This window comes from Aquarana catesbeiana, linkage group LG07, assembly GCF_042186555.1.
Source record: "Aquarana catesbeiana isolate 2022-GZ linkage group LG07, ASM4218655v1, whole genome shotgun sequence".
Lineage (NCBI taxonomy): Eukaryota > Metazoa > Chordata > Amphibia > Anura > Ranidae > Aquarana > Aquarana catesbeiana.
Genome location: NC_133330.1, coordinates 67,978,414 through 67,994,118, shown reverse-complemented (window position 1 = coordinate 67,994,118; position 15,705 = coordinate 67,978,414). Strand labels below are relative to the sequence as shown.

The 15,705-nt window shown below is 42.8% G+C and overlaps 2 protein-coding genes across 4 annotated transcripts in view; one reads left to right on the top strand and one right to left on the bottom strand.

Annotated features, from left to right (window-relative positions):
- The window catches only part of CACNA2D3 (calcium voltage-gated channel auxiliary subunit alpha2delta 3), a 1,508,837-nt gene that overhangs the window by 302,669 nt on the left and 1,190,463 nt on the right, over positions 1-15,705 (top strand). The gene's annotated exons all lie outside the window — the stretch shown is intronic.
- On the bottom strand, positions 2,215-13,935 carry LOC141102406 (uncharacterized). The gene is made up of 6 exons (XM_073591366.1): positions 13,755-13,935; positions 13,495-13,663; positions 12,200-12,329; positions 11,913-12,117; positions 2,647-2,671; positions 2,215-2,329 (listed from the first exon to the last, which is right to left on the bottom strand). Exons 1-6 carry the CDS (start codon positions 13,933-13,935, stop codon positions 2,215-2,217), a joined length of 825 nt encoding a protein of 274 aa, XP_073447467.1.

Genomic DNA, 15,705 nt, shown 5'->3' with positions numbered 1-15,705 from the left:
AAGCTAAGATGGCAGCTTCCTTAGCTGAAAAGGATAGAAGGGTTGAGTTCCGCTTTAAGGCATGCCATTAATAATAACTATCACAGTTGCTTTTTCTCTCAACTGAACTGTCAAATGATCAAATGGCTGCTGTCAGAATTGATGATATGTGCAGCCCCTTGGCAACTGCAGATCTAAAAGAAAACATGATGGCTGCATCCTTGCTTGTAAAGGATAGGAGGATTTTAGTCTGCTTTACTGCCCCTGTAATTTCTTTTTCAGCAAATTGGTATTTACTGTGTTGCCTTGTAGCATCCTCCATAAGCGCCCAACCCCCCCCCCCCCCCCTTCTGTTTGTTTGAAATGAGCGGTGCAGTCACTAGTCCATCCCAGGAGGGAGCAACAGAGGGTGGTTAAACTCCTACCCACAGTGGGACCATGTAGTCATGAGTGGGACCATGTAGAGACCATGAGCAAATGTAGTCACCCTCTAACAGAAAGTCAGATCAGAGCAACAAAAAAAAAAAAAAAAAAAAAGAATTTGGAGATGTGGAGGAGAGTGAGAGTAATAGGAAATACTTTTTTGCATTAAAAATACATCCTTTTTTATTTTCTAAACCAGAGTTTAGTGTCACTTTCACCATGTCCTAGGCAGGTGTGGGTTGCTGTTCATGCAAAAAATGATTTTTATGAGCAAGGATGAGGCAGAACTGGTATTTATTAACCTCTTGGTGCCGGCCGCATGCAAATATGTGGCCTCTCGGCGGGTGGGCCTTGGTGCCAAGCAGCCACATATTTGTGTGTATTAGTGCAAATACAGCTGTGCCAAGAGCGCGCACCCTGCATGCTCCCGGCACAGTTACCCTACATTCACACCTATTTTCGTGTAATACACTTCAATGGAATAGCACAAGAAATGCAAGTGTTGTGTTTGTGATGCGATTTTTGATGTGTTTTGCATTTTGCGGTTTTTATTTTAACACTGTATATAGCTGGTTGCTAAGCAGGGGGGCCGGGAAGCCTACTGCCATGTCCTTGACAACTGATGTGTCATCAGCTGTCAGCAGGCATTGCAGAGGGCAGCTCTCCAGGCGACGTCATTGGATGGCCCTGCCCCATGCCTGACAGCAGGAACATCACAATGAAGAAATACAGCTTCAGGACAAGATCAGCTTTTTTTTTTGCAGGTAACCGGTGGCGATGAAGAAGACGGCGGGGGCGAGGAGGAAGAAGAAGACGGCAGTGGCAAGGAAGAAAAAGAATACAGCGGTGGTGAGGAAGAGGAAAATGGCGGCGGTGAGGAAGAAGACAGCTTCATGGGAGAAGACAACACAAGAAGAAGATGGCACCGGGAGTTGACGGCACCGGGAGATGACCAGAAGATGGCTCTGGGCTTCTTATTTAATAAAGGACTTGTCAAAAACCGGCTCTTGTAGTTTGTTAACATTTTACTTTTTTTGGTGAATGGGTAGGGGTACGATGAACCCGATAACCATTCACATGGAGGGGGCAGCATCTGGGGGCCCTCTTGTTAACGGAGGCTTGCAGATTCCGATAAGCCCCCCACCCGCAGACCCCAAAAACCACCGGCCAGGGTTGTTGAGAAGAGGCCCTTGTCAACATCAACATGGGGGGCAAGGTGCGTTGGGGGGGTGCTCGCTCCTACCCTCCCTTTCCTGACTTACTGGGCAGCATGCCCATATATGGGTCTAGTATGGATTTTGGGGGGACTTCACGCCATTTTTTTTTATTTTGGCATGGGGGTCCCCTCTGAGTCCATACTAGACCCAAAGGGCCTGGTATAGACCTGGGGGGGGACCCTATGCTGTTTTTTTCGCAATTTTTTTTGCCGGCTTCCCGACCCCCCCTTAGCAACCAGCTATATACAGTGTGTTTACATTACGTTTAAGAAAAAAAAAGTAAAACGCAAAATGCATGAAAAGTGCATGCAAAAACGCAATCAAAAACGTGGGTTTAAAAACGCAAAACGCACTGCAAAACGTACCTGAAAAATGCAGCAAGCGCAGCCACATAGATGTGAAGCTAAACTTACCGGCGGCTAACAGAAAGCTCCTGATCGCTGCTTGCAATGTGACTGCCTTGACAGCCAATCACGGTGGTCACACGATCATAAACCCTGCCCCGCTTCCCGGCATCCTAAACACCTTAAAGGATCAGAAGGCGCCAGCTCCAAGGGGTTAACACAGAACCTGAAAAATGTAATATTATGCAGCCCTACCAGTCCTTAGTTCTGGTAGCTGTTATAGTTTTCAGAAGAACATTTTTAGCAATTACAGAAAATATCTTTTGATCTTGCGAGATGTGCACTGTCTTTGTCACTCTCTGTGAGCTGAAAACAGCAAAAATAATGTTATCTTTTTCTTTTGTAAACTACTAGTTCCATAAACAACCATGTAGTGGAGATGAGCAATGGCAGACGTGTTTGAAGTCCAACCTGTGTGACAACCATGGCTCCTTCCATAGTTAAATAGAGTGGAGTAGTGAGTGTAGCCATGAAGGGACAGAAAGTTTGTTATTTCCAGGATAACCAAGTAAAAATATGGGAGTACTGTATATGATATACTGTATATGCATAAAAAAAACATTAAACTCTGTTTTAAGAAAAATAAATCTATTCAAGTATGTATTATTGGCACAAAAATGTACCTTATCTTACTCACAGCCTCAATATCTTCAAATTACAAAATTGTGCAAAATTAAAAAAGGTTCTAGCAAAATAAAATAAATATAACTCCCCCAAAAAATAAACTCTGAAGCACTAAACCCCAAGCCTATTTATTTATTTATTTATTTATTTATTTTTTTAAACCAAGCAATGGTTGCTGATAAAATTGAGACACACATAAGATAAGAGATATCCAGTAAGTTTTGGGGGTCAGCCCCCCTTCATCAGGACATAAAAATGTAGGGACCAACCTTACTGAAGGACTCCAACTACAAGGTACTTTTTCTATGGCACAAAACCTTCATTGCTGGTCTTTCCAAGCCACTTGACCTAAGTTGGAAGGTCAAGAAGTGCATTATTGGTAGTTGGTTGCTATAGTATGAATGGCCATATTAGTTTGACGTGTCCGTGAAATGCAGATGGGTTGGGTTCACCCTGAACTTGAACCAAAAGCTGATCCCTAGTCCCTAACAGAGCGAAAAATGTTTGGATCCTAAATGGCGGAGGTGCAACGTTGTGTGTGAAGCAATTGATCTGTTCCTTTTACAATTCTTTCCCAAAACTTTTACTACATTTCAGCAATTATCCAAAACATTTCCAAACTCTTTTGCTGATACATTTTTCATTGCTCAGAAGCTGTTTTCTCTGCTGTAAAACAAAATTACTGTCAAGTTTTACTCTCCTTACTAAAGTGAGATGCTGGAGGGTAACACATTGATTCCCACATTATGCTTCTCCCGAACAGGCATTTTCCAAAGATAAAAAACAATTACACATTTTGTACACAATTCAGTAACAGTAAAACATGTTTATCTCCTACCCTAAACCCACTGCTGTCTTCTTTTTTATTCGGTTGTAGAAAACTTGTATGTCAGATCTAATTAAAGGTACAATCCAGTTACAATGTGTAAATGGATAGAAGCATACAGCCAACCTACCTGGGCCTTATCCTACCTGGGCCTTATGTTTTTTATATGGGCAGAGTAGAGTGCCAGGCTAATACAACCAATGTAACCATCAGCTACATGTATTTGCAAATTCCCACTAACCTTTTCTAGAATTTTTACATTGTATCTCTTGTTTCTAAAAAAGTATTTCCTAAGCTCCTCAACTCCATCTAGTGTCCATAATGCAGTATTTTAATACTGCCCAAAGTAAAACAAAATTTATTCGGAAGAGAAAATAGCCTGAAGGACTTTAGTTTTTGACCATATGCCCATTTTGCCCATGGCAATGCAACTTTTTTCCAAATAGACCCCTTAACCCTTTCGCTGCCAGAGCCGTTTTTGCGTTTTTTGCACACATGTTTAAAAAATAATTTTAGGCCTGAAGATTACACCAAACCCACAAATATTATATATTTTCTGAAAGAAGATATTCTAGAGAATGGAATAGTGGTAGTTGCAATTTTTTTTCACACAATATTACTGCAAAGGTCTAGGAAATGCAAAATTTCAGTAAAAAACACACTAACTTGGATTTTAGGGCACTCAAAAACAGTAAATTATGCAATTTTTGGGTAAAATATAAAAGAGGAGGTTGCACCAAGTAAATAGATACCCAATATGCCAAATCTTAAATTTATGTGTGCCCGTGAAATGGGGACAAGCTTCAGTACCCTATATTTTCTATAGGTGACACTTCAAAAGCCCCCTATAAGTATCAGTTTAGTGTTACGAAGGCGGTCTTGTCTTAGAATTATTGCTCTCACTACGGCGTACGCGGCGATATGTAACGTGTATCGCAATTAACGTTTTCACACATAGGCACCCCAACGCATGCATTTACGTTCGTGCGTGTGTATATGTGGGGGGGCCTCAACTTTTTTGGGGGATTTTATGTGCTTGGGTGTAACTTTATTTTTTTGCAAAAAAAAAATAAATTTTTTACTTCAATTTTTTTTTCATCACATGTGATGATTTTTAGGTGATAGGTTCTCTTTTTCGAGATATGCAAAAGACCCCGCATGTCCCCCCTGCTAAAAGACCCCGCATGTCCCCCCTGTGCTCCACTGAATGTTTTGCAATGCAGATCACAGATCGCATTGCAAAACATTTTTTCTCAGCAAAGCGAGCCGGGGACACCGAGAGCTTGACCCAGAAGTGACGTCAGAGACATCGCTTTCCAGGTCACAAGAAGAAGGGGAGGAGAGCGGATGTGTGTCCGCTCTTCTCCTTCCCCTCTACCCGCCGGCACCCACCATGGAGATCCCGGACCTGCCGATGGGCAAGCGGAGCCAGGTAAGCATGGCGGGCTGTGGCGGCGGGGGAGCGCAGGTACCGGGGATGTGTGAGAGCAATGGGACGGCAGCAGAGCCAATGCTCTGGAATTTGGAGGCCAAGTCAACACCTCAAACTCATTGTTTTGTTCCTCAAACCATTTTTGAATTCACCAGACCAGGCCACCTAATTCCATTGCTCTATGATTCAGTTCTGATGCTGATGTGCCCACTCTAGGCACGTTTAGCTGTGTACATGGTTCAGCATGGGCACCCTGACCAGTCTGCGGCTACCAGCCCCTTACACAACAAACTGTCATGCATTGTGTGTTCTGACACCTTGGTGCTGCACATGTGATCAGTTATGACAACATCCATTTGATTGCTTGAAAGCACAAGCAACTGTGACAGTTATGATTTATGGCATGCCTTGAACTTAACTCTTTTGAGAAACTGTTATATTAACTGGGTTTAGTTCCACTTTATGCAAAATCAGGTCACGTAAAGGTGCAGTGATGAGTGTTTTTATTTTCAGAACTTTCCAGCTTCTTTCTTCTCTAATGCTCCGTACACACGATCCGAAAATCGGACGACAGATTGTCCGACTTTTTCCGCTTACTATTCGCAAGTAGAAATTGAATAGGTTACTAAAGTCACAAAAATTCTCGTTTGGCAGGAAAACAAAATTGGAAGTGATGTCATGTGTTGTAGTGTATTTGTATTGTATTTTCGGACGGCAACTGTACTGACTAAATGAAAATTGTATGAGGAAAATTTTTGTGCATGCCTGATAAAATAATATTGGATGAACTGTCGTGATCAGCTCTCAAAAGCTCTGTACTAACAATCCGATTATCATACGATTGCGTCAAAAGCGGTATTTTTTGTCCGATTTTCGGATCGTGTGTACGGCCCATTACAGCTACTTTCTGAATTTTTCAGCTTCCATGGTTGCCTAAATCAAGGAATGTGAATGCAAACCTGACCTACCCTACAAAATGTATTTTGTAACAATATTGTTAAAGAGGAGGGCCAGTCAAAAAAAAAAAAAATTAAAAGTCAGCAGCTACAAATACTGCAGCTGCTGACTTTTAATTGGACACTTACCTGTCCCTGGGTCCAGCGATGCAGGGGATCGAAGCCCCGCTCGTCTCCCCCTCGACGGCTCCGGCATTGCAACTGTGGGCGCCGGGCTGTGGCTTCACTGAGCGCTGTGATTGGCCGCTCAGTCACCTGGGACCTGTAATGGGTCCCAGATGATTGACAGGAGGGAGGGAGCAGAGCTGAGCCCTTCCTGTGCCGAGACGGAAGTGATGTCACCAGCCCAGGCACTGAAAGAGGCAGACTACGAGGGACCCCCTAGCAACAGGCATTTAGAGGTGAGTAAAAAAAATATATATATATATCCAAATTTTTTTTGTATTTTTTTTTAGGATTTTTCATGTAGTTTTTTTTTTTTTTTTGGGTGGAACCCCACTTTAAAGTGCAGGCACCACTAGTGATCAATCTCTATGTTCACATTATGCACTTTATATCATATAAATGATATTAATCTAGCAAAGAGAGCAGGAACCCATTGCAATAACCATAAAAGATCCCAAGAGATCCAAGAACCCAATAGGGATCCAAGAACCCGATAGGCATTGTAGTTTAACTCTTCAGCAGCTGCTGAAAACTGTAATATTAATTCTAGAAAAAAAGATTTGGGGGTACTTATTTCAGATGATTGCAAAATGAGCAAAGAGTCTGACTAGGCAATGGGAAAAGCAAATAGAATTCTAGGATGTATCTCTAGAGGGATCTCAAGCAGGAGGAACGAGGTCCTGAATCCCCTATATAGATCTTTAGTGAGACCTCATTTAGAATACCGTGTCCATTTCTGGAGACCTCACTTACAGAAAGATATTGATAAAATAGAACGAGTTCAGAGATGGACTAACAAAAATGGTGAAAGGTTTGGGGGATAAAACATTTTGAGAGCAACTTCAAGAACCAAAAATGTACAGTCTGGCAGAAAGAAGAGAAAGAGGAGACATGATTGAAACCTTTAAATATATCAAGGGTTGAACAAGGTTCAGTAGGGCAGTATTTCCAATATGGCGCCAAGATCAAGAATACAAGGACATGACTTCAAACTAGCAGGATGAAAGTTCAAGAAAGTATTATTTTACTGAAAAAGGTTGATGCTTGAAATACTCTTCTAGCAGAGGTAGTAAGTGGATTCAAACATGCTTGGGACAACAATATGTTGTAGATCTATACACAAATAAGGCAAAATAAAAAAACCTAAAAAATAAAACCAATAAATAAAATATAAAGCCGGGCAGACTCAATAGACCCTGCTTTTTTTGCCATCACTTTTCTGTGTCTCTATGTTTCATTTTAGGCATCTGAGATGGAGAAATGTAAAGAAAAAATAGTGGCTACATTTTGGGCTTTGTGAAAATACTGTTTTCAGATCATTTTGGAGAATTGATGGAATTATTCAAATTTCTGTGAAAAGTGAATCCAACCAGAAAAACTGAAAACAATTCACACAAAGCAATTTAGTCTGCAAAAAGCTTCTTGAAAACCAATGCAGAAAATGTTGAGCAAATTTAAAATGTGCTTGTGTCGCATGGTGCATCTTTTTAAAGAGAAACATTTGTAGATATAAAAATATACTGAACTGGCTTTGTATACAGAATCATCGTAAACAGTTTGAGATCTTCAAGCTGCAGGATAGTTCAAGGATTATAAATGAAAGCATAAAATCGCAAGCTCTTTCTTAAAAGCACAGTCCACTTAAAAGAAATAGTAATAAATGCCTGCATTGATTAATAATACAATGATTACATTTTTTGCATTGGCGGTGGCAAAGAATTGCAACTGCGACCAATGGATCATGGGTGCAATGCTTTAGCAGATTATTCCTCCAGCTGCAGGTTCCTTTTTAATGTAACGTACTGAAAATACGTTTTCAAATATAAGCAATAAAAGGTATTTAAGTGATGAAAAACATACACTATATTGTCAAAAGTATTGGGACGCCTGCCTTTACACGCACATGATTTTTAATGACATCCCAGTCTTAGTCCGTAGAGTTCAATATTGAGTTGGCCCACCCTTTGCAGCTATCTACAAGGTTTAGGAGTGTGGGAATGTTTGATCATTCTTCCAGAAGCACATTTGTGAGGTCAAGCACCGATGTTGGACAAGAAGGCCTGGTCCAAATCATTTGGTGGAGGGGGATTATGGTGTGAGGTTGTTTTTCAGGGGTTTGGCTTGGTCCTTTAGTTCCAGTGAAGGGAACTCTTAAGGCGTCAGCAAACCAAGACATTTTATGCTCCCAACCTTGTGGGAAAAGTTTGGGGATGTCCCCTTCCTGTTCCAACATGACTGTGCAACCAGTGCACAAAGCTAGGTCCGTAAAGACATGGATGAGAGAGTTTGGGGTGGAGGAACTTGACTGGCCTGCACAGAGTCCTGACCTCAACCTGATAGAACACCTTTGAAATCAATTAGAGCGGAGACTGCGAGCCAGGCCTTTTTGTCCCCATCAGTGCCTGACCTCACAGATGTGCTTCTAGAAGAATGGTCAAACATTCCCATAGACACACTCCTAAACCTTGTGGACAGCCTTCCCAAAAGAGTTGAAGCTGTTATAGCTGCAAAGGGTGGGCCAACTCAATATGTCATTAAAGTTCATATGTGTGTAAAGGCAGGTGTTCCAATACTTATAATATACAATATAGTGTATGTGTATATCAATAATCTCACCATTGAATAATCAAAGGGCGGTAGGGAAGCACATATGAGACAGAAAACAAATTGTGGATTAGGTAACAAGAGTTGCATGGTCTCAGTACTTAGCATTAAAATGCCATAATTGTTGATTTATTTGTTGTTGTTGATCCCTAAGAAATTGAAAAATTAGTCCTCATGCACATGGACGTTTTAAAAAACGAGCTGTAAAGCTAGGTTCGACGCCTGGAAAAACCGGCGTTAAAAACGCGATTTTTAACGCGTTTTGCATTAGCGTTTTTGCGCGTTTTTCCGCGTTAGCGCTAAGAAGCGTTTTTTAATGAAAAACACATCTCTCAGCTATATACACTCCCAAATTTCCCACAATGCCACAGAAACCAAAGAAAATATGTAAATGAGCATGTGTCGGTGCCATTTTGGTAGGAGAGAGAGAGAGGAGAGAGTGTTTCAGAGTCTGTTAAGTTTTCTGTATTTTTCTGAGAAATATGGATCCTGTCATGCAGAAGATCGATGAGGCAATCCTTCTGATTGTTTTGCGGAGGCAGCGGAGAATGAGACAGGAGGAGGAGAGAAGCAGCAGACGTCGATTTTGGGTGCATCCAATGGTATCCAATCGGTTTTCTACGGGGTACTTTGGCAACATTTATTCCCAACTGCGCTCATATCCGACAAAGTTCTTTAACTTTACAAGGATGTCAGTGCCGCTCTTTGATGACCTGTTGGAGAGGCTCAGGCCAAGGCTCACAATGATGGACACTGTGATGCGTAGCCCTGTGTCACCGGAGGAACGGATTCTAGTGACACTCAGGTAAGTGAATCCACATATGGGAGTAGGGGTTAGGGTTACGGTTAGGAGATAGGGTTAGGGGTTAGGGTTAGGGGTTAGGGTTAGGGTTAGGGTTAGGGGTAGGGGTTAGGGTTAGGAGATAGGGTTAGGGTTATGGTTAGGGGTTAGGGTTTAGGGTTAGGGTTAGGGGGTTAGGGTTAGAAGTTAGGGTTAGGGTTAGGATTTAGGGTTAGGGGTTAGGGTTAGGAGATAGGGTTAGGGTTAGGGGTTAGGGTTAGGGGTAGGGGTTAGGGTTAGGAGATAGGGTTAGGGTTAGGGGTTAGGGTTAGGGTTAGGGGTTAGGGTTAGGGGGTTAGGGTTAGGAGTTAGGGTTAGGGGTTTGGGTTTAGGGTTAGGGTTAGGGGGTTAGGGTTAGAAGTTAGGGTTAGGGGTTAGGGTTAGGAGATAGGGTTAGGGGTTAGGGTTAGGGGTTAGGGTTAGGAAATAGGGTTAGGGTTAGGGGTTAGGGTTAGGGGGTTAGGGTTAGGAGTTAGGGTTAGGGGTTAGGGGTTAGGGTTAGGGTTAGGGGGTTAGGGTTAGGGGTTAGGGTTAGGATGTAGGGTTAGGGGTTAGGGTTAGGAGATAGGGTTAGGGGTTAGGGTTAGGGGTAGGGGTTAGGGTTAGGAGATAGGGTTAGGGGTTAGGGTTAGGGGTAGGGGTTAGGGTTAGGAGATAGGGTTAGGGTTAGGGGTTAGGGTTAGGGTTAGGAGATAGGGTTAGGTTTAAGGGTAGGGTTAGGACTTATGTTTATGCTTTTCTCTTTCAATAACTAAATTTATTATGTTATCTTAGGTTCCATGCCATGGGACAAAGTTATGCTTCCTTGCATCATTACTTCCTCCTTGGCCTCTCAACGGTCTCAAAAATAATAAAGGAAACATGTGTGGCAATATGGGAGGAATTGCATAACATTGTAATGCCAGAGCCAACAGAAGACATCTGGGAATCAGTTGTGGACACTTTTTGGGAAAAAACTCAGTTCCCAAATTGTATAGGAGCCCTTGATGGGAAACACATCAGGGTGAAGAAGCCTCCCCACTCTGGATCGTCATATTTTAATTATAAAAAATATTTTTCGGTGGTCCTCCTGGCATTGTCCGATGCACACCTTAAATTTCTTTTTGTGGATGTGGGAGCATATGGAAGCCAAGGTGACGCCCGCATATTCCGCGAGTCGGCCTTCGGACGCCGTCTACATTAGGGACGACTCAATATTCCTGAAAGCAGGCCTCTACCCTGCACTGAAGAACCCAGCTTGCCATTAGTCATGGTGGCAGATGAGGCCTTTGGACTGGCTGAAAATCTTATGAGGCCATACAGTGGCACTGGTCTCAGCCAACAACAAAAAATATACAATTATCGGCTCAGCCGTGCACGCCGTGTTGTTGAATGTGCATTCGGGGTGTGCACGGCCAAATGGCGAGTTTTGCTGACAAGTATGCAATTGGATGTTGACAACGCCATTAAAGTCGTCCTGGCATGCTGCGTTCTGCACAATTTTCTGCGGGACAGTGACAGAAATATTGTTGAACAGGAGCCCATTAACCAACTTCAGAGGGTTCAATTTATGGACTTGCGTTCAACTGCACGTGTCATGAGCATTCGAAACCAATTTGCAGAATATTTTGAATCCCCTGATGAAGAGGTATCATGGCAGAATGATTATATCTAAAAAATATTTGCAATACATCTACCTTTGCTTTCTTGTGTTTTTTAAAATAAAAGCATTTAAAATTGAAGTTTGTTATTTTTAGGTCCATTTATCAACGATTGTTCAACAAGTCAATTTGACTCTGCCTTCGGGGTAAGCCTAGGCTAAGCCCAAAAAAGAGCAAGCTTACGCTTGTCCGAAGGCAGAGTACGATAGAGTCCTTTGCACTCTGCCTTCAGGGCAAGCAGAGTGCAAAGGAGTGCTGTTGTGCATCATATAAAAGACAAATTGAACACATATTTCAATCAAAAAAACACATTTAATAAAGGATTGGGATCACAACTGGTATTTCAAGAAAAAAAAGAATTTATTTTGGGATCACAACTGGTGATAGGTGGTGGTGGATGCTTGATTGGGGATTGGGGACGGGGTAATGGTTGGGCCTGGCGATCACTCCCAAAATCCTGCTGGTAGCGGGGTAGAGGGTATGGGGGCTGAAAATGGGAGGTGGAAGGTTGAAATTCACCATAGGAGTGCACGTTATGGAATGAGGTCTGGGACGGCATAGGTGGTGGTTGGCGTTGAGGAGGGGGCTGATAGTGAGAGGGGGGTGCTAGCACTGCTGAGGTCCCAGGGGCCATTGGGGGATCATGAGAAACATTATATGGATCGAATGGAGGTGGCCCGCCACTTAATTTTGCATGACGGTATTGCATTGCAATAGCGTACATGCGATCCATACAAAGTTTCTCTTGGTCTCCCCCAATGTCCTCCAGGATGTGGTAAAGGCTGCGGCAGAAGCAAGTGCGTGGGTTGTTGGTGTCTAAAAAGGCATCCATACTGCGCCTCTCCTGCCGCACTTCCTGCAGCAGTGCTAGCACTCTGTCATCAGCCTCCGGATTATAGCCGCCCCTCGCCTGACGTCCACGCCCACGGCCACGAACACTGCCACGACTGCGCTGCTCTCCACCTTGCTGACTGGCAGGAGACAGTGATTCCACAGCCCTCGATTCCTGCAAAAGAACAAAAACGTTTACATTGACATGTACATGGACAGACAGACAATGAGATAGACAGGCAGACCGAAGCAGTTACCTCATCTGTGCACTCAACACCTCCCTCGCTGATTGGACGTGGAGATCCAGTGCTGGTCATAGGACTGCTTGGTCTCTGAACCTCAGCCTCTTCTAGTTCCACCTCTCTGAGTCTAATGTTAGAAGTTGTCCTGCAGACAATACAAATTGTATAAACGTAACTACTTTAGCCCGGACCATTCAGCTGGCCAAAGACCCAAGCACTTTTTGCGATTTGTCACAGCGTCGCTTTAACAATGGTGGTCGTGCAACGTGGCTCCCCAAAAAATTTACGTCCTTTTTTTCCACTCAAACAGACCTTTTTTTATGTGGTATTTGATCACCTCTGGGTTTTTTTTGGGTTTTTTTTCGGAGCTATAAAAAAAGAGTGTAAATTTCTGTTTTAAATTTTGAATTAAAATTTTTTTAAGTAATAAATATCCCACAAAAAATAAATAAATATAAAATTTTCTTTTTGGTTTAGGCCAATATGTATATACAGATTTCAGTTAATAACGTTTTTTTTGGCAAAAGTTATAGCGTCTATGAAACAGGGGAGAGTTTTATGGCATTTTTCTTACAAATTTTTTGTTTATTAGTAATGGGGAGATCAGCGATTTTTAGCATGACTGCGACAATACGGCGGACACATTGGACAATTTGGACACATTTTTGTAAAAATTGTCATTTTTACAGCGATCAGTGCGATTAAAATTGCAATGATTGCAAATTTTTTTTTTTATTAGTAATGGGGGAGATCAGCGATTTTTAGCATGACTGCGACAATACGGCGGACACATTGGACAATTTGGACACATTTTTGTAAAAATTGTCATTTTTACAGCGATCAGTGCGATTAAAATTGCAATGATTGCAAATTTTTTTTTTTATTAGTAATGGGGGAGATCAGCGATTTTTAGCATGACTGCCACAATACGGCGGACACATTGGACAATTTGGACACATTTTTGTAAAAATTGTCATTTTTACAGCGATCAGTGCGATTAAAATTGCAATGATTACTGTAAAAATTACACTGGCATTGACCTCTTCCTCTCCCTGAGACGATCGCCGGTGTGCCCGCGGACATTGAGTCCGCAGGACCCGCGGTCTGACTCATGGACCTCGCAATGGGAAAGCGCGCCGCCAAGGCGGCAACTTAAAAGGGATGTACAGGTACGCCCATTTGTGCAGCCGTGCCATTCTGCCGACGTATATGTACATGTGGCGTTCGGAAAGTGGTTACAATAGCCATGGAACATACTGCCTGAAAAGCAATGTACATAGGCAAATATATGAAAAAAACTAAAAACTTACGGTCTGGTATGGCTCTGCATATTTTGCCGTAAAAATAGCAGATTGCTGTGGTACACGTGTTGTTTCTTTGTTGGCGCTGGTGCTCCACTGCGTGCCGCCTTGTCTTCGTCCGTGAGGTCCCTCCTGACACGGTCACGTAGGGACTTCCAGCGGCGCTGCATAATTTGGCCTAAAATAACATGGAAAACAAAGGGTTAAATATGCAATCTTCGTTTACATTACACACAAACAGATCATGCATTCAAGGAAAATAGACTTACTTATTTCCTTTCTTTCGGCATTTCTCATTTGTTCCCAGCAAGGGGTAATGGCAGCACTGATGTCCTCCCAGGCTTTCACTTTATGTATGTGGTCTCCATGCAGTGGATGTGCCACATCCCACAGTTCAGGATGGGCCTGTATCGCACTAATGAGCTCCACTTGCGAAACAGCACTTGCCATCTTCAAGTCACTAACCACAGTCACACGGCTGTGCAAAGGACTCTTGGGTAATCTAATGTCCAGACAGGAATTTCCTGTTTTTACAGAGTGTCCAATCATCTATTTTGAGCAAAAAAACGCCGGAGCTAAAAAACGCGCAAAAACGCAGCGGTCGCGTTTTTGCGCGTTTTTCCGCGTTTTTCCGCGTTTCGCGTTTTTACAGCTCTAGCGGAACGCACTGGTCCTGGGTTTTGTTTACAGCTTAAAAACGCCTAGGCCATTTGCAGCTCAAAAACGTCTAGGTGGGCATGAATCCATAGACTAACATAGACAGGCGTTTTTAAGCTGTAAAAAACACTCAAAAACGCAGCTGTAAAAACGTCCATGTGCATGAGGACTTAGAGACATGGTGAGCTATTTAAGAAGGATCGAAGAAATGGTAAGAGGAAATAAAAACTGTAAAGTACTATTTTGTTACTTTGTCCAAAAATATGGATCTATGCAAAAAGAAGAAACAAAATAGATGCTGAAATGTAAAATAATGGTTCTAAAGCATGCAGTTTAAAATCTGTTGCTGTTACCATGTAATCAAGGTGTTAAGTTGGTCAGGAGAATAAATGGGAGGGTAGCATATAGAAGACGTAGTTCCTTATTTGCTTGTTTGGTTGTTTGTTTGGAGCCATGGAGAGAAACGAAAAGTATAGAGAGCCTGATCCTGTTCCCTTTTGGAAAGTATTTTCTCGATGGAACACCAACATTTGGATAGCAAACCTGTGGATAAAGAATGAAAATTTATCTCTGCTTCAAGTCTTTCATTTAAGTATAAATATTGAATGCCTGCTCTGAAGTCTGTGATGGTAGCAGCAAAGAAAGAGTTTCACTTCTTTATGATAGAGCATCATGGGTGTTGCTAAGTGGGAAAAAGACCAGGGGCTTCAGCCCGAAGGTAAATTTGATAACCCCTCCCACATTTTAAAGTAAGCCCAGCCCAAGCTCCACCCAATGCCCCCCCTCACCCCTGCCCAATGTGGACTGGGCTGCGGCCTGTTCCAGTGCTGTCTGGCGGGCCTTATTCAATTGGGTTCTGCCATTCTCCTTCTGGGAACTGCCTGGTGAGTGAGTGGTGATGTGTGCAGGGTCAGACTGGGAATAAAAACCAGCCCTGGAAACACTTTCATACCAGTCCCATAGCATTATTATATCAGCCCAACAGCATAATTTCATTATTTTCTTGTTAATAAAAGGGAAAACTATGCATTCTAAAGCTCACATATATATATAAAGCGCAAACTCCGGTTATAGTGGTAAAAGTAGAGCAATCATCAAGGGGGGACCACGGGAACTCTGGGAATATGGAGACCACCTTCTGCAGAAAAAATACACTAAGGTAAGGGGGGATGGTTACTGATATAAGGGGGAAACCTTTATATCAGTGCCCCCTTACATTATGGTATACCCCCCCTTACGTCAGTGACCCCCCCTCAGACTGGCCTGGTGGCGCTGTCACTTACCTCCTTTCGGGTGCACATGCAGGGTTCAGTTAGATGGCTCTAGGTTGGTGGCTCTGGTTTTATCCTAAAGTCTCCTCTCTACAGTCCACACACATCTGACTTCTCCCATGACCCCCATCCTGGCAGCACTCCCACTCTTGACCCCCCATCAGAGACTGGAGACAAGAAATAGTCAGAGGTTGCAGACATGATACAGGAGATGGTCAGAGACTGCGGACATGATACAAGAGATCAATACATCAATGCAGCCTCACCAGTGCCAATCAAATGCAGCCTGCCA

Bases quoted from the DNA above. Each gene is read 5' to 3' on its own strand.
- LOC141102406 (XM_073591366.1), bottom strand. From the start codon at position 13,935: ATGGCAAGTGCTGTTTCGCAAGTGGAGCTCATTAGTGCGATACAGGCC. The intron at 12,118-12,199 runs GTAACTGCTTCG...GTTCTTTTGCAG, and splicing joins GTGTTGAGTGCACAGATGAG to GAATCGAGGGCTGTGGAATC. The intron at 2,672-11,912 runs GCACTTGCTTCT...TGTAATTTGAAG, and splicing joins TTTAGACACCAACAACCCAC to ATATTGAGGCTGTGAGTAAG.